The sequence below is a fragment of the Micropterus salmoides genome, unplaced genomic scaffold (genome assembly GCF_014851395.1).
Source record: "Micropterus salmoides isolate LMB-PRFRI ecotype aquatic unplaced genomic scaffold, ASM1485139v1 Ms_hic_scaffold_12, whole genome shotgun sequence".
NCBI classification, from domain to species: Eukaryota; Metazoa; Chordata; class Actinopteri; order Centrarchiformes; family Centrarchidae; genus Micropterus; species Micropterus salmoides.
In genome coordinates, this window is record NW_024040263.1 from 18,861,144 (window position 1) to 18,880,445 (window position 19,302).

A 19,302-nucleotide genomic window follows, 5' to 3' on the forward strand; every position below is an offset into this window, starting at 1 on the left:
TGTTCAGCTAAAACTAGTATAGCTTTTTGGCAGCTCACATGTTCCAAACTAGTGTATTCCCAGACTGTCCTCCTCATCCTAATTCCTCTTGGCAATCTCCACTTACACTTGTAGGTGACCATTTCTATAGGTCATAAAAGGACGCGTGTAGATAGATCTAATTAATATTGACAGTCACAGTCACATCATTGTTTTACTATATGCATTATTTTCTCTTCTATCCTTTCACTCTGCTTATGTGCTCACCAGTCTGGATGTAATTAATGCGTTCTGCCATCAATATGCCAAGTGTAACAAACTCTCAAACAAACAACCAATCTAACTGGAGGCAGAACTTCTCTCTTCATTTTTCATAGGCTAAAGCTGCAATCACTAACTTTACATATAGTAAACCATCAAGGTAATGAGATCATGAAAACACTGAGTGACATAGTTAGACAGCACAGTCGATTGAACAGATGCAACATGTAAATTAAAAGTATTTTGCTACACTTACATAGATTGCTATAAAGTATTAAAATATTACATTTATTTAAAAAAACATAACACACTTCAGCTTTAGGTAGCTTTTTTAAACTTACCTCACATCTGTGTCTAGCAAAGTGACACTTGATTCATTTTATCAAATAACATTTCACTCCAATACTCAGATTTATGACTTTTTATACTTTTTCCGACAGCAAATTAAAGCGATGTTGACTTTCACTTGTCTAGCCTCTGCTGAGTTTTAGGTGTAGAATTATTATAGTCAGTGTATTCATTATTCCAGCCACAGCTGTTGTTTGAGTCATTTAAGCTCAAGCCATGGGGTCTCCTTAACTCGACAGTTAAAGGATAATCCACTTAAACTGCCTCCTTAAGTGGCTTGACCGCCCTGTGTTGTGCCTTGCATGTGCTTCCTCTGGTTTATTCCTGGTGTGATGACCTGTGAGCTGGTCAGTGCTATGGACAGCAGTATGGTGGGATTTCATGGCTCTCACGTCATACTGAGAGCAACCTCGTCACGCAACACAAATATCAGATGTGAGCAGTTGGGGGCAGCTTATGAAGAAGATTACAGATGTCTCAGTGGCATCAACACATAAGTACAGGAAGTGAAATAAAATTATTTGTTCTGTCATTGTTAAGTCCATTAAGTGAAAGAGGAATTGTTTCATAGGTGTGCCAGGATGAACCTTTTGTGTTCATAAAATAAAGACCAGAGGCATCAGCAGACAAGTCTAGCCTTTGCAACAATTGTCTTTGTTTAAAAGAATAAATGAAATCCTATTCATTAAGCACCGTGGCCTCTGCCAACCCACACAATGGCATTAGGCTAATCTCTTAAAGGTGAAAGTGGGCTTTACACACAGCAGATATGCCAGTAAAAAGTAGGTAATCTAGACTGGGTGCTTTTCGCATTCTGAGTAATTTGATTAGCTCGACACACGTTGTTCTTTTTTAGCAAACGTTACACTTTGAAATAGAAAAGCTTTTACTTAAGGCTGGACAATAAAATAATAATAATAATAGCAATAAAAAAATTTCAACAATAATATAACAAATGTTCAATAAATATTTGATTTTATTCACTTGAATCATACACTAATTAGGCCTTAATTAAACCATCAGGTTTCTTCAACTTTCACTCCGGATTCAGGCTTTAAACTCAAAATAAAGAACAAATTGATATTTATTGTGATAATTATCAATATCGAAAGATATGAAACTTTTTATCGTGATAACATTTTTGGCCATATCGCCCAGCCCTTTTACTTATAGAAGAGTTAAAAAGGACAGAGGCAACGTTGCAGTTTCCGGTGTCCGTGCTTCCACAAATGACGGCTAATACATATTACAGTGTTTAGTCATCAGTGGATCTCCTGGTTTATACTTATATTTTCATTTTCATACATAAATAAAAACATGTGTCTAAAGTGAGTCACTTACAAAGAGATGAAGAGAGTGTTTTTAAAGGCATGTACAGACATAAGATAGTAGTAGAAGTATTTAGCTGCAGTTGACTCAGCTACCTGAGACACACACAGACACTCACACTTAATCTTGTGTCCCGAGAGGATTGCTTTAACTTTCCATCAGCACATCCGACAGGACATTACAGAGTGGATTAACTACGCTAACAGTGTCCAAATAAAACATATGAAGCTTCATCCTGCAGGTGTGAAGACATGTGTATGTCAGGATAAATCACCTGTCTATAACAATTCCCCTTTGTCTCATTTGTCCAGCACATATTAGGACTTTTTTGTGTATCCAATTAACAAAATGCAGCTTTTATTTGTTGAAAATATTTATTTAATTTTATTGAGAGATGATTACACTTGTAGCCTGAAACCAACAACACACGGTGAGCAGTGCAGCGCTACAGTAAAGTGGTCCTGTTGAAGAAATATTGTGAGTCAGGTTCAGGTGTTAAGAAGAAGTTGACTGATGAAGACTTAACATAGCATAGTTTATTGAGCCCGGCCGAGGAGACACAGTGCCAACATTCAACATGTGAACACATCGAACACCAAATCTGAAGGATAACATCTTTTGGTTCCTTTTATGTTTCTGTCTTCCCCCAAGTTCTTGTAGGTTTCCCAATTAGGTAATCTTTAGCTGGTCTTTAACCTAGAACAACAAATCTAGATGACGTTTAGACTCCAATGCTATATCATATTGGAATCTATTACTATCCATGAGTTGTACTCTAATCTGTGGAGCCAGTAAGATCATGTAAATGTTCTTGTAAGACTCAGCTTTGTCAGATTCCCAGAGAACACAGATATCTGTTAGCCTGACGCCTGAGATACTGTCTCTACCTTATCAATCTAACTGTTGTCTCCCTAACAAGGACAGTTACATGAAATTAAATAACTTGAGCTGGAAAGTCAGTGAGCACTTGTGGGGTCAGCTAATGACTCCAAACTAGACCTGTCTTACCTTTCCCCGTTACATCAATTAAGCCCCCTAAGAATATTCTTTAACAGGTCTCGACTTCAGCTCAGTTTCACCAGGCACTTGCACAGTTAACACAATGGAGGTGTTTCCTGAGCTCCTCTGGACCTTTCTAGATAGGGGCAGATCTGCTCTAATAATCCCCAGTAAGAGAAACTTCCCTCCAGTAAGTGAGCTAAGCTCAGCTAAGCCACTGAGTGGGAACTGCAGGCAAAGAAACTATACGCACACACGCACTGTCAAAGTTGCATTTTTTCCATTAAGCTTCCTTGGCATGTTTGTTTTACCTGATCTGAGGGATTTCCCACGTGCCTAGTATTAGAACTAAGTAACAATACTCGTGTGAATGAGGAGCTCACGAGCATTGTGACCTGAAATGTTTAATTAAGTTTGAAATGTTGTATTTCAGACATGGCAACAGGAGGCCATGTTATTGGCTGCACTGGTCATATTAACAGCAAAATAAAGCCCACCCAACTCCCTCTGCTGATGTCGGCTTACTAACAATGTATTCATCCCGCTTCAGCTTGTATACCAGATCAACCCGCACCAAGTTAGCGTTTGCAGGTTTTAAGTGTAATCTGTTTGTGTGCACACATGTATTCATGTGAAGAACTCACCTCAGCTCTGTAGGGCAGGAACAGGGCAGAGGCGAGGTTTCCAGTGATACCACTGAGGACATAAATGATGGAGATGCGAACCCAACCTGCCAGCTTCTCCAGGTCTCTTAGTATGGTCATCTGGAACACCACCGACACCACGCAGTGTAACAGCCTACACGCGCACACACACACACACAGTCAATTAGCATTTTTTTTTCATTAATTTCCTTGGCATGTTTGTCTGCTTGTTTTAAAAGCAGACCTGAGGGATTTCCCATGCGCCTAGTATTAGCACTAAGTATAAGTATTCCTGTGAGTGAGCAGCTCTCGAGCATTGGGGCCTCATTTAGAAAATATTCATTAGGTTTGAATCCTGAAGGAAACCACATTAGTAATCATTCATAGCAAATGACTGAAACAGCTCATTGAGTCAGAGTAATAAGCTTTGTCACAGCATATTTAAGATCCTCTCAATGTTATTTAGCAGTTATGAAGAGCTGCTATAATACTGGCTATATCTATACTTTAATGGCTGAGACTGCTCATTTATATTAGTGAGACGTTTTAGCTTTAAATAAAATTAAGAACCTCATCTAAAGTTTTTTCAAATATATTTATTAAAGAGAAATTAAATCTCTGTACCCGGCGTGGAGGAAGAGAGAGAGCCAGAGACGGTAGAACTGATCAGGAACGTCAGGGTTGAGGAAGGGCAGCAAGCCACACACATCATCCAGACAGTGGACCTGCGCAACAGAAATGTGTGGGTTCAGAAATGTAGGAACACAGCAACAGAAACACGCACACACACACACACACACACACACACACACACACACACACACACACACACTACCTGTGAGCAGAGTGTGGCATCCTCATGGAAGTAACCGTGCATGAAAGAGCAATACTCTCTGGTCGTGATCTCACATCTACGGGATGAACAAGCAAAATGCAATTCACATTTTCTCCAGATGAGTGAGCTATGAAATGGCAGTTTAGCAAGCGCCCATTTAAAGGAGATCTGTAGGCCCTGAAGCCAGTAAACAACACACAGCAGAAAGTATATCAGCCCATGTGTCTCACCTGCCCTTAGTTCCTATGCAGCAAGGCCGTCCCTTGATGTTACAGTCCATGTGTCTGTAGCCTGTGTGGTTCCAGTTCTTGGGATACGTACAGACCTGGAGAAGACAAGGAATGAGCAGAGATATTGTACAATAACCTTTGCTTTGCCTTATTTCCTGTTAAGCAGAGACAGAGAGCACAGCAGAAAACATTTTTTTGTAGAATATGAATTTCCAAGTTAGCAGCAGTGTCTCCTCACCGGCCACTGGGTGATGTCATCCGGCCATGTGTGAGGCTCTGCAGAGGCAGGCTCTTCACACACTCTGGTTCCAACATGCAACGCAGGAGGACAACAGAAGATTTGAAGTGATTCAATCCAAAATGACTAACAAATGTTGACAAATCCACAAGGACAACTCCCTAGTTTTAATTGTTTCGTAGTGTTCTACATGTCACACACGTTCTCACCTGGGATCCTGGTGACAGACAGAACCAGAAGACCTGATGATGTCCACTGACTCCTTGTTCCATTTAATAAAGGTGGCAAGAGTCTCCTGCGTATACAGTTATTTTAGTATTCAGTGTTAGTATTTATTTCATAGAATCACACGGGAATTAAATAACAAACAGAATAGAAATCATTGTGTATGTATATCAATGTTACGGCTTCTTGAACACAACAAATACAGAAATATCAGCTAACAATTTAAATCTTATGTTTATCTAGACATCCTTACATTTTCCCACAGGCAACTTAAAAATATCATTGTATTGAGTAAAGTGATTCTTTACATTTAAGTCCTGTTGCATTTACTTTTTATTAGTGTGCATTTAATTAGTTCAGGTCTGTGTATGTATGAGGAGACACATTAAAGCACGGATAAAGCAAAGTGCTGACAACTGTAGTTAAAGCAAATACTGCGAGAAGTAAAGAATGGTGATTATTTACTTACAGGTATTAAGCTCACGTGCAAGTATTTTTATTTTATTTATGTGTGCGTTTAGGAGTGTATGCAAACTACTGTGTGGCTATAGGTGTGTGTAACTAGTGTAGCAAGTTGAATTCCTTTTAGAAATTTCAAATCACAATGTCTTCTGCATGTTCACTGAATGTGTCTTTTCATACACTGATAAGCTAATAAGCCAAGTATGAAGGTGCAGGATAAGCCACTTACAGAGCAGTGAGAGCTGTGGGTCTGCACACATCCAGAGTTATCGTTCTGAACGCAGCAGCCAGACTCTCTCTCTAGGTCTTTTGCCTTCTGGATGAGAGTGACTATCTGTCTGTCCTGACGGATGCAAGGTGAGAACTTGGCCCCCAGGTGGATCAGATCGTCCTTAAAAGTGGAGGAAATTATTGTAAAGATACATGCAACCCTCGCATAATAAAGTAATCTACAGAAAAGTAAACCACTCAAAATCAATTCCTTACTTGCAGTTTTTCTGTCCTTTAACAAGTTGTTAATATGTGTTCATGTAGCCAAACTGTTCTTTTCTATTCCAGAAAATACAGAAACCTCTAGGTTCAATTCCAATACAGACTACTGGAAACTTAGTATAAATGTTGAATGCAGGGAACATAATATTTTGTTTGAAATTTTTAGGGAAGTAACTTACTACACTAAAGCAAAGAGTCCCCGATAAAATAGCGTGGGGCAAGGGGAAGATTTGAGCTTGGTGAGAGCTACAGTATGTAACAGGAAATACAGCAAGTGATACAGTGACACAAACTAATCCAGATGGGGCAAAAAGTGTCTGCTGTCACGGAATAAGCCAGACTGTGAAATTATAGAAGTGATTATATCTATGATTGTGTTTTACACTCTGGTTGTGTTCATTGTGGAAGAGTGTTCAGGATTGGTGCACATCATTTTAACATGCAAGGAGCTCATGTTCATGATGATGAGTTCACTTGGGTTTCATACATCAGCGGCTATACTGAGACCAGCAAGAGACTCACAGAACTGGGACCAATCCAGAAGTTCTCCTGTTGGATATACTTGACACTCTCATAAATACCTTTGTTCTTCAGCACCTGCAGAGGGCGACAGAGGGACACCGTTGACAATGGATCTGCTAAATGCATTACATGACAGAAGTACCAAAACACTTAAAGCTTTTTGTTCAAAGTTCATTTAATGTTCATCAAAATAAAAGATTTTGTCTTAAATGTTCTCTTTGTTTAATGAATTGTGTTTGCTAGGATAAGAAAATGAGATCACTTTTAAGTTGCTTTCAATATTTTATGCTTTCAGTCTTCAGACTGAGCAGATTATGTAAATACATCTTAACAGCATAGACTCCTAGTCTCAATGTACAGTTTCACAAAAGGCAATACCCAGCCATTCTGGCTCTACAGATCGCAGAACATTTATGTCCTCTTGGTAGTAAATATGCTGAAATACCACTAATTGTGGGGTGGTGATGGGGCAGTGGATAAGACGCATGCCTTTGGTGTGAGAGACCCGGGTTCAAATCCACTGTGAGACACCATTGTGTCCCTGAGCAAGACACTTAACCCCTAGTTGCACCCCAGAGGCGTGCTACCTCTGACATATATAACAATTGTAAGTCGCTTTGGAAAAGCGTCAGCTAAATAAATAAATATAATCATGTCAAGAAATTTCAATTTAAATCAGCATTTCACAGTAAACCTTTACGTTTTGAGTTTCACTCACCAGTTCAGATGTAGAATGTTGTGCAAACCCCACAGGGGCAAAACCATATGTACAACAGGACAGCAAAGTGATTACTATATGGACAAATGTGATCCAGTAGGTAAAGTAGGGCCTAAAAAACACAGCAGAGAACCACTGTCAATTACTAGCCAATACATACGATGAGTCATGGTGTTAAACATCACATTACAGTGGAGGAAAATGTCTATTTAGTTAAATAAATCTGTCTCAAACTCCTCTTACTGCTCTAAAGATTACAATAATTTGTAACCCCACCACCTTCTCTGCAGAGGTTTCATGTCACTTTTTAATGTTAAAACCGCCCAAACAAAACAAAACAAAAAAAAACAGTGACAAAGCTATCCAACGAAGGTTAAAATCAAGGGCAACTGGACTTGGTTGAAGATACTGGAAGACGTTTCGTCCCTCATCCAAAGGACTTCTTCAGTTCTGACTGACAGGCAGGGAAACTCAGCTATTTAACCTGTTTAATAGCTGAGTTTCTGAGAATCTTCATAGACAGTGACAAAGCTGATTTAACTGGTTAGTTAAACATGCACAAGTCAATTATTTCAAGTTTGTGAACAAGAAGTATGTCTGTACACATCTACTCATTCCCAACCTGTGGCTGTGGAAGTCGTCCAGCTGCTTCTGGATGTTGCTGCTGAGGCTGCGTCGGTAGTGCCGGTTCAGCCACTTCCCCACAACGCCCATGCCGTACTGACGCTTTTGTTTGTCAAATGCAAAGTGCTTAACTTGGGAGGCGATGCGACCACCACGACGAGGATGGCTCATTTTGGACGCTGCTGTTGGTGTCCTGGGAGTTCGAGATACGTCCTTACTGGGGTTGGGAAAAAGGTATGGTCGGTAGGAAGGCAGAAAGAATTAAAGAAATGGAAATGAAAAACGGTGAGGGTGCAGAGATGTGGGGTTTAGACAGAAGAAGAAAATGAAGGTAGACAAATTAAATGCTTGTATATGAAATGCAATAAATTAACAGATATCACAAGAAAATGGAGAAAACTAACTTAAAGGAAAAAAAGTATGTTAGCATAACAGTCAGTTCTGCTTTTGTTTCAGTCTAAACACATGTCTTATTTACCTCCAACAGCCATGCCTGTTTATCAGAACTTAAACTGAACATCACATTTTAAAAGCACTGATGTTCTGATTTATGCCATCATTTAGCTAAGTTAAGATTTTTTTAAATAATAGCTGGATATGGCTTTTTGTGTGTGGCAAAATAAGGATTACTGAATATTCTGAGCACTGAGAACTATAGGAGCATCAGTGACAGTAGCTTTCTAAAAGTGACTTTGGTTGTGCATTTACTCACAGGCTTGGGAACTTCTGGTCAGGCTGCTCACTGGGAGCACAACATGCAGAAATGGGAGGTGATTCAAATACGTCGTCAGCCATAGAGTACATCTCATCATGGGCATCAACCTACACAGCAGAGGTATTGGAGGTCATGGATGACGTACAGGAAGAAAAAACGAAAATCAGCAATTAATTTGCAGCAATGCCTCATGTGTGTTAAGATAATGGGCCCTGTTCTTGCTGTAGCAGACATTATAGAGAGGAAATATAGGAAACCTGAAATTGTATCTGTCAAATATAGTAGGTAAGAGGTTTGACATAGAAGATTACACAGGGCCAGAGAATATAAAATATTAAAACATATGCTTATTAGACATGGATGTTCAACCTCTCACCTCCGCGTTACAGCCTCTTTCAAGCAGCAACTAACTATGATGTCAGACCAAGCAGGAGAGATGAGAACAAAGAGAGAAGAGGAAGGCTAGATAGAAACGTTTTAAATCTACAAAATAGAAAGAAAGATGGAGATGTGTGTCTCTCCAAACTGTAAATATTCAAAGAAGAACAAGGATGGAAAGAAGTGCAAAAAAAGAAGATAGAGGTTGCTGAAGCAAGGAGGCTGACAAGACAAGCAGTGAAAGTTGAATACAGTGAGAAAAGTGTGACTGCTGACATATGCAGGAATGGAAAGGAAGTAAGATGGAAAAACTGACAAATAACGTAGACGCAAAGACAGATTTACCAATGCACTGAGAGGGGGGATTAGAGGGAGTGGCTGCTGACCTTGCTGAAGAAGAGGGACTCGGGCGTGTCTGCCGAGTCCACAGTGTCCTCGTCCATCCAGCTGGGCCTGGCAAAGCTCCTTTTGGGGAAGCTGCGACCTGTCTGGGAGCCCACCAAGCCGCTACGACCCTGAACACACACCACATGTCACAAGTTATTTTACACATGCATAATGCTTCATAGATCAGCTTTGCTCTACTTTGAAATAAAGCGACAATAATAAAAACATTAAAAGTATATTATGCACTCATAGCACAAGAGACACAGACTTCCTGTTTCCATGACATTTTCTTAACTTTCCATAACTGTAAAGCTTCCAACCCTTAAAGATTTTATTCTATACTAGTTGGTTTTGTTATATTACACTATATATATACTAAAGGACTATACAAAAGTCTAGATTCCCCTTCTTTACATTTGTTACACAAAATGATAATATTAGAAAAAATATTTTAAATTGCATGTCTGACATCTGCAAATCATTTTCTATTACATCAAAGGTAATAGGATATTTCTTTATTTTTGACATCATTGATGACATCAATAACAATACGGACACCCTTTGTGTCACCTGGGCTTACTGTACTGAGTTTATACTTAACCCATAAATATTAATATTTACCTTTCGCATCCATATTAATTCTGCCTATTAAGTCAAAAGCATATGACAGCTCAGTGCGGATCTGAGCTTTAGATTTTGTAAAGTGATCTGTTTTCAGAAACTGAATCAGAATTAACACAATTGTGAATAGCAATAAAAGTTGTGGTGGAGGAATTAAAATTGAGAACACCTTCCTAATGCAAATAATAAGTAAGTAACCGTCCCTTTCCTGTCTGGAATACATTATAACACACACAGATGTTTTCCCCACCCACCCTCAGCAGGTTGGATGCAGCTCGGATGCTCATGCGGGCAACAGACTCCCTTTTACGCTTGGGGAAGCGGTTGTACCCGGATCGCTGGCTGGTGAAGGAGCTGAGTGAGGTGATACCCGGGGTAACAGGACCCCTCTGAGTGGCATGGGGTGTCCTGGGGGAGCGACCATCCATCTCATCTGGGCAACGGAAGGCTCGCCCTCGTGCCAGGGGATCCACAATCTACCAAAAACAGAAGGTAGGGTCAACCTGACATAAATGTTTGAGTGACACCACGACATTAACATGAACTTGTTAACTGACAGCTCACCTTTAAGCCTTACTGAGCTTACAGGGCTGACACTTTTGAGAAGAATTGCTCTCTTGAGTATTTGTGTGTGTTTGTGTCCATGTATGTGTGCAAAGTGAGAGGGAAAAAAAATCTATGCTGATATAAAACTAAAACTACGCGAGTGAAGGCAGGTACAAGATAGAGAACAAAAGAAATACTGAATATTGGATGATGAGTACGTGAGCAGAGTAGTCTGACACAGACTGAAGAGAGTGACATGATTCTTCTGGGGCACAGATGGCCCACGTCTGTCGCCGCACAGCACTTTACTTTATTAAAGCCAGACACATTTTCCCCTCTCTCCTCACAATCTCTTCCTGTTTTTGTTTGCTCCTGTCGTCCAGAGAAGTCTCTCAGTGTCTTAATGTGAAATTATACAAGCGGAAAAAGAGTGATTACTTGTTAGCTGGATGTGAAACTGAGTGGAAATGGGAATTCTGCATAGACAGACCCCATGGCATAGAGCCTGCTGTGTCTCATCTTTTTGCTGTCTGTGTAATTTATTTCCATGGCAGCATAATTTGGTCAATATTCATGCAATAGGATCGGGATATTAAGAACACATCAGAATAAGATAAACTGATGACTGGAATAGGGTGTGTAGGTTAAGACACATAGTGATCATATGTCTCTATGACAGGAGGATACCTTGGGCATCTTATCTGTGGCTGGTGAGTCCAGACTCTGGTCGATGCTGGTGGCCATCTCAGGGTCTCTATACTGGGGCTTCAGCTTGCCATAGCGCTGGCTGCAATGGCGCAGGCTCTTCCTGTGCCATACCTGCTGGTCGGTCTCACAGCCTTCCCCCACTCCAAACCACTGGGCTGTGTTCCTAGAGATAGAGAAAGAAGAGGGTGGATTCGGTATCAATTAATACAGAGTCAAACAGCAAGGACAAATTATGTTAAGGTAACACAGAAAGAGAACATCTGAATTATGTGTGCAGTGGAAGGCAAAAGGCTGAACACAGCAGTGGTGAATTGCACTTCAGCTACAAGATGGCAAACTGGCCAACGTATACACCAAAGTAGATGCCAAACATTCATTGTTCATGAGCACATGCTCAAGTTTCTTTTTTGACACCAAAATTACAAAATCCGACTCAATCAACACTGACATACTTTTCTTAACTGTTTTAAAGTTCAACAGAAGGAATTTTGCAATACAGAGCTAATGCTAAATATTACACAGAGGTAAATACTGTCCATCACGCATAATACCTACTGCAATTTGTATCTCTATGCTCAACCACGAGACTCTTTGGATATATGGCTGACGAGTGCTGACAAAATAATTGTCCGTTGTCTATTGATTACAGGGATCCTGAAAAGGAATTTTAATTGGTGAAGGACCTGTGGGGAACAGCACTTGCATTTCTTGTATAGCACACTTTAAGTGCTTTGGTGGTTATTTTTTTCCATGGGTTCACGACCTCGCTGACTATTTAAGTATCCACTGTACTGTAGGTCTCTAAAAAATTGTCAGACTTGACTCTGACTAGCAGGCTAGGGCTGGGCAATAAAACAACAATGATAATAATGATAAGTAGTATAATTTTCCTCAATCACAATATAACAAAAGTTTGATTTAATTCATTTGAATTATTTAGATATTTATTTTTTTGAGGAAAAGGGACTGAAAAAGATTTTACTTATTAATTATACTGTGTGCATATTTGTATATATATTTATAATATATTTCTTATTTTTATTGGTAGAAAAAAGATTTTATTATAATTGTTTTGAATGTTCTACATCAGATTTGTGAAGTGATCCACTGTTTGGCAAGTTTTTGTCATGTTCTGACAATAAAGAAAAGCAATTAACGGTCTGGTTTCTTCAACTTTCACTCAGGAGCAAAAATCAACCTTTAAACTTAAAATGAAATAATGATTTGACAGGTATGTCAAATGTCCATACCGCCCTGCTAGCAACCTGAACGTTGAGCAACATGAACCATAATAATAAACTCAAAGAACAAACTCTTCATGTTACCTGCGGATGCTTTGTGAGAGCGACGTTTGTCTACCAAACTTCGCTCTTCTGTCTCTGACCGAGAAGCGTCCATCTCCGGCTCCACTGATGCTCTCCGACACCGAACCAGTGGCTTGACCACTTGTACTTTTTTTTAGAGATGGTCGTAGTGGCTGACCAGTGGAAATGATAAATAACAGTAATTATTCTCACAGTATAATAAATATAAATAGTGCCTACACAGAGTGGAACATTGAGATATTAATCATTGTTACAATAAAATAAATAAAGCAGCAGCAGTGAGAAGATATAAGGAACTAAGAACACAAAGATCTGGATAATTATGAAGGTCTACTGTACTTTATGGGCTAATTGGCAGAATAAAACATAATTATTTATTGCAGGACCCTCAGGAACGTGGAGAACACTCCTGATTAAACTACTATTAAATTATAAGCCTGTCAAGAAAGTAATTAGGTAATTATTGTAATGACTGCAATACTCAGGATCAGTGGAAAGATTAAATCCCAGTATTGGTAAATTTGGATTAAATGTATGTTTAATGCTGATGCATTGTGTTCAGCTAATATTTTTTAAGGTTGGGTATTGCTAAAAGGGGCAAAAGAACACCCCTTCGATTTGTGGGCTTCAGTGTTTATATTGTTCTTCTCTTTATGTGTTGTGCAATGACTACTCTATTATCTTAACCTGCATTAACTCTGCAGTAGGCAAGGCCAATAGTCTTGTCATTCTGAGAGTTAATGGGGCTCGAAGCGAGCTGTAAGTGGGCTTTATGTTCAGGTTGTGGCTCCCCTGTCTCAGTTTCAACCGTTATCAAGAGAAAATCAGAGGTTACACATAAATTCTACAATCTCAGACACTTTATCCAGTATTTGTGCACTTAAATCTCTTTGTAGGCCTGATAGAAAATAGCCTACATTAAGAATATTACCATCACACTGAATCACAGGTAATGGTGTGTAATAACAATGGCCATTAGCAGTTTGATTTATCAGGGGGAACACTATAAATACTATGATTAATGATAATAGCTCTTGCCGTAGTCAATGCGATGCAATTTGTGGGATATTGTGTTGTATGCATGACATACATACAGCACAACTAAACACAGCAGCTCTTCCTCTGAATGTGGCCACAAACAATAACAACACTCAGAATAAGCAAATTTCCTAATCTTATATCTTTGGTGCGTTAGGTATTACTGATAATAAAAATCATGACAACAATGTAGTTGCTTCAGTACGGAACCTGATGTAGCAAAGCATTTCCAAATGTAGTATTTAAAGGTGTCTTAGTAATGGAAATACCACCGTAAGTCGCCTGAGTGTGGGGCCTCTTTATGCTTCCTTTTCTTTTCCCTCTTGTAACAACAGAGTTACATTACATGCCTGAGTTCACATTATATTTGCATGTTTATTACTCTAGTAGGTCTTTAGGAACAGTTTAACTGTAGCATGCTCAATTAAACTACCCGCTACATTGTACAGCTGAAATGCCATCATTTGTGTTTTAAGCACGAGGCCCCAAAGGGCGAAAACTTGTGGCCTTGTGTCCAAAAACTGCAAGACAGTTGTCCAAAATGCCTCCCTGCCTGAGCAAATTAACACGTTTAAATGCCTTTCGAACTTTTAAAAATAAAGTACCGCAGGAAGTCTTTTTTTCCTTCCCATTTATACAATGCTGTTTCAAATGATTAACAGGCATGCCATCTCCTTCCAAAGAGTCCATAAACCCAAGTGAACTAAATGACTTGCATTAGCTGTTGTGAGGATGTCTGAGAATATCAAAAGCTTTCCCCCAATAACACTGAAGTTTAACCCCTGCTGAGCTTGTTTTTATCCACATTCAACCTTCTGATTGTGCTCTAAATCAACATGCTAAGCTAGTGTTTCTCAATGGGGGCGCTCCCCGTTTCCGCCCCCCAGGGGGCGCTCCGAGGACGATGGGGGGCGCTGGAACCAATATTTTGGAAGGGGGGCCGCTGAGCTGCTTTTGGGGGGCATTTGTTGGTTGGAAATTCTAAGGCGAGTTTACACTTAAGATTCACAACAATACTAGTTTAAACTTTAAACTACTTGCAAAAAACTGTGGTCTGCAACAACCTGCCAGTTTAGTCCACTGCGACTGGACGAGACTGCGTATTTTTTCTCCGTCAGCTACTTGTGGTGCAGCTTCGTGCTGCCTTCCCGGGAACGGGAAGTCAGAGTGTTATCTCTAAAACTTTACCCACATGGCGTTTACTGTGTAAATTGACGTTCTCTTTCTTGGTGGAAAAGTGTTTATTTCTTTGAGGAATACACCATGAACGTCTTGTTATCTCATTGGTAACACATTTACAAGAGGGATATTCTGCTGTCGGACTCACCCTGAAATTAACTTCGCTGCGACACCAGCGAGTGACGTGGACCCACCTCGCGCTGTGAGTCGCAGACAGTTTGTGCCAAAGCGGACATATATTGTAGTTTCAGTAGGCTATAAAAATGTAACGTTAGAAAGTGAAGCCCTGTCTGTCTGATCACAGGTGTTGTCGGTTAGTTTCGTTTTCCCCCGGCATGAGCACCTCCTCGTGTCATTCAGTTTTGTCTGTTAGACGGCGAGGGGATACTTCCAGCGAATCAGTAACATAATGCAGTATAGGGCATGTAGTAAAATATTATGAATTCTCTTTAAATAGGCTAATGACGTTAGTCTCCCATTACGACTTTTTTTATTTACATATCAGAGAACTCAGATATGTGGGAGAGATTCTGAATGTGCAGAAAGGTTTGAACATGAGCAGATATGTTACAGTGTTTCCCATACGTTCATTTATTTGTGGCGACCTGCCACAATATCAACGCTTAACTCCACATATTGATATTCGATTTTTTACTAGGCCTATTTATTTATTTTCATTCTGTGGGAAACACTGAGTTATGATAAGTTATTAACAGATGAGCTAATAAAGTCCAGTCAATAACTGAATTAAAACGGATAAATTTATTACTGAGATGAAAAGGGGCCACAAACACATTTATAGGTTACTTCCTCACAAAAGAGGTGGTAAGACTTAATCATGTGTGTTGACTCAGCAGGGATGATATTAAATAAGTTGATCTACAGAAAAAAAATATTTAAAAATTCAGGTGGCAGGTGACAATTCAAAATATATGATTATAATAGAATATAATCTAGTGAGGCTCTCAGGCATTCTTATTGCTTTTAGACATTTCCACCATAAATTGGTGCAGAAAAGGCAGAAATTGGAGGAGAATTTTCATCAGAATGCAGGAAATTAAGTGTTTAATGCTCAAAATCTTCTGGGGGAGGACCCCCATACCCCCCCACTTATTAAGTGCCCCATCCAAGAAAACAGCATCTGGCTTCACACACAGTTTCTGGGAGGAACATTCACTTTTTAGTTAAATATAATTACTTTTCACATGGCTTTTTTGTTTCCTTTTCCATGTTTTTTTTATTTTATTATTAATAGTAACAATAAAAAAAATCAACAATATTCAGGGCAAATAGCAAACATCTTTTTTGATGGAGGGCGGTAATGGACCTGGATAATGGATAGGGGGGCGCGGGCTCAAAAAAGGTTGAGAACCACTGTACTAAGCCTACCTCGAGTTAATTAGGACCCTACTACATCTGAACCTCAGTTTTGAGCTACATACTAAAAATAATACGGTTAGGTCATGTTTCTTTTACCTCTGTAACATAACAAAAATTACATTCATTATACATTTTTGTGATACCGATTATATCCTTCATTATCTTTACTCTTGACTAGAACAATGCAATAAACAATCTCTGAATATGCTTTCTTTGGATAAACTAAAGGTTTACGTGATAAGTAGCATTCGTTATGTTTCACAGGTTATTTTTTGCTCCATTTTTCTTCTTAAGTTTGTTTAGTCTTTAGTCTTGAAAATGTGAAAGAAAAGCATGAAGATAATATTTTACTTGATGTTCACTCTGTCCAACAATTACTCTTACTCGTTACGGTTAAATGTCAACCAGTTTAGGAGGTAAAGACAGTCACTGCATAAGAAAAACAGTGAACTTTACTGAATTTACCTGCTCTTTAGGGAAATCAATGTAAATGATAAACTATTCTTGTTGTTAATTAATCATTTCTGACAGCAAATATTATGTAGTATAATAGAGATTATAGCCAAAGGGTACTTTTTAAAAACTTTTTACAAATTGAAAATGTATGGGAAAGTGCTTAACACCAGCACTGTAAGAGGAAGTGGTACGTCATTGTGATAACACATCTGCTAAGTGAGAATCTGCCTCAAGACAGCAAGCAGTGAAAGACAGGGTCAAGTTAAAAGGTTCCGCCTACCCGTTTTTCAGAGTTGTGGGACATCATCTCCTCAGGTGGAGGGATGGCTATTACAAGGCTTGGTGGCTTCTTGCTCTTTAGACGGCTATCTGCTTGACCTCCGTTTGGAGGAAGCTCCTCCGCCCCCTGTGACGCCATCCTGTCAGATTGCTGGAGACAAGAAAACATAATAGATGTAATTTAAAAACATAATTACACAACACAATTACAAAATAGTAAATAGACTTTACTTTCAAATTCAAAACAATTTACAACAATTGTCACAGCATGATGTGTGCTTAATCAGCACTGCAGATGTTATGGCTGTTACAGGTTTGTCTTCTACCACTAGACCAACTTTTGGAACATGTCTGAAATGGAAATGAACTCTTGAGTGTGGTTGTATGACTGGGCTCTAATCCAAACTAAATAGTATGGGAGTGTCCTTATTGAATGTCTCAGTCCAAAGCGGAAGAGCTGCAAAACTTTGCTGTGGAAGAAATTTGGAGGTTATGCATTAACAAGGTACAAACTTAATTAAAGCTGCAAGCAGCGTTGGGCGGGCCCTCGCACTTGTAGCGTGTCCACGCATGAGCCGGCCGAGTTGCACATTCTGGAGCTCTGCTGGTGCGGCTGTGAATTTGCTACGCGGTTATGACCCCGCATGAAGGTGTTATATGTCACTTCCTGTGTCCCCTATGTGGAGCTACATAGCACATGCCGCTATGAATATAAATCGGTATTGGTGTGTAGATGTCTGCGGGGTGGGAGAGTTATCGAGCACGTAAAGTTTGTTTCAGATGTGAGCATGTACACTGAACAATAATGTACCCAAACAATAAAATAAATTCCTTTTATATTTCCCTGCCTTGTTGTTTATGTGTACATACAGAGGAAGAATGTGAGAACAGCACACATTTCATCGTTACTGTGTGTTAGAGCATGGGAGAACAGTGGATACTTTTAATACAGCCCACACCCCTAATACTGTGTAACTATAACAAGTAGAGAACAGAAGAAAAAGATGTTCTTTCTTTACAACTGTCTGCATAGCTTATTCATATTGTGTAATGAATGAAAATAAATAGGCCTAGTAGGCTCCTCTCCACTTTGACATTTAAGATTAGCTTGTTTGATCCACCTTCATACACATGTGACATTACTGTACAACTTGAGAAAGGTGAGTTGTTTTCTGCTCCAGCCTGCCTAAAAGAAAAGCGTTTTTGGGATTAAATGGACTTTATTAGCTGCTGCAGTGCAGGATGAACTCAGAATAGACCCATTTCTCACCTTATTATTCTAAATCATGCAACGAAGAAGAAGAAATGCATAATAAATCCTGGGACAAAATCTGTCCACAAATACTGTACAGCATGTAGTCTGATGAACAAGACTTGTGTTATAGCTGACTTGGGCAGTGAAATGTTTAATTTTTTTAATTCATGTGGTCATAGTTGTCCACAACTCAAATCAGAATATAAGAAGAAATGTTTTATACCACCTCAAGAAGGCTTCCTATCAGAAAGGTAGGAAGGTATTTCAAATGTACAACTGCAGTACTTAAATCTAAGTAAAGTAATTTCCCGGACATTTTTGTGTTACTTTACTTTTAATAGACACATGTAACAGGTTTTATACTTCCTGTGAGTATAATCCAATCAATCTTATTTTCATACTGTATATCCGATGTGTAATTTGATAAATTGTGTTGTATGTCGTGCTCGCATCTCAGAGAAGACTCTGACTGCAACATGCGTCTTTGTAAAGAGAGAAACGGACAGAAAAAGTCTCTAACTCTGCCTGTCAGCTCGCTCTGCTCCGTTAAAACTGAATTTACCATACAAATTGAATACGAGTGCACTCCAGATTTAGCTGCAGCCAGCTGACCGTGTGCTTCTCCCTATACCGCAGTTCTGTGTCCATGCATGCAGCAAACTGAAAGCCCTGTCTGTTGGAGCATCTACATGAAAAGAGAAGGAATACATTGCTGGTAGTATTGTCTTCAGAGTTGTTAAACAACTCAGTGCACTGAAGGAAGCCATCTGACTGTGTGAGGGGCAAGATCGTTGATGTCTGCAGGCAGAGTAGGAGCTCTCCTGTCTGACTGGTCCACCAATAGCAGAGAAGATGACCCCTTGAGTTATCAAGCACGTAAAGTTTGGTTCAGATGTGAGCATGTACACGTAAGTTACAACAACTTCCTGTGTCATGGCGAAGAGTTGATCTTTGATGCCACGCCACGGACACGCCCATTGACGAAAACTCGCAAATAGCACAACTTTTCATCTTCAATGCCTTTAGAAGGCACAGCACAAATTTGAAGTCGGTCGGACTAAATCCCTAGGAGGAGTTCGTTAAAGTACGAAGTGTGTAAATCATCCAAAATTTGACGTAAAATTCAAAA

General features: G+C 39.5%; 1 protein-coding gene across 5 annotated transcripts in view; it reads right to left on the reverse strand.

Moving 5' to 3' along the window:
* LOC119899311 (inactive rhomboid protein 2-like) overlaps positions 1 to 19,302 on the reverse strand; it is a 43,478-nt gene that overhangs the window by 5,563 nt on the left and 18,613 nt on the right. For 4 of the 5 annotated variants that reach the window (XM_038713836.1, XM_038713835.1, XM_038713837.1 and 1 more), the window contains 16 exons: positions 16,920 to 17,069; positions 12,587 to 12,738; positions 11,241 to 11,424; positions 10,262 to 10,483; positions 9,386 to 9,514; positions 8,619 to 8,728; positions 7,905 to 8,123; positions 7,283 to 7,394; positions 6,565 to 6,639; positions 5,780 to 5,941; positions 5,073 to 5,158; positions 4,864 to 4,927; positions 4,626 to 4,720; positions 4,396 to 4,471; positions 4,185 to 4,285; positions 3,561 to 3,714 (listed from right to left, as the gene is read on the reverse strand). In XM_038713836.1, coding sequence (XP_038569764.1) covers positions 3,561 to 3,714; positions 4,185 to 4,285; positions 4,396 to 4,471; positions 4,626 to 4,720; positions 4,864 to 4,927; positions 5,073 to 5,158; positions 5,780 to 5,941; positions 6,565 to 6,639; positions 7,283 to 7,394; positions 7,905 to 8,123; positions 8,619 to 8,728; positions 9,386 to 9,514; positions 10,262 to 10,483; positions 11,241 to 11,424; positions 12,587 to 12,738; positions 16,920 to 17,057 — 2,079 coding nt within the window. In that variant the 5' untranslated portion in view covers positions 17,058 to 17,069. Of the gene's footprint in view, positions 1 to 1,618; positions 2,379 to 3,560; positions 3,715 to 4,184; positions 4,286 to 4,395; positions 4,472 to 4,625; positions 4,721 to 4,863; positions 4,928 to 5,072; positions 5,159 to 5,779; positions 5,942 to 6,564; positions 6,640 to 7,282; positions 7,395 to 7,904; positions 8,124 to 8,618; positions 8,729 to 9,385; positions 9,515 to 10,261; positions 10,484 to 11,240; positions 11,425 to 12,586; positions 12,739 to 16,919; positions 17,070 to 19,302 lie in introns of those variants that run through there. The other variant, XM_038713839.1, reaches the window with a different exon arrangement.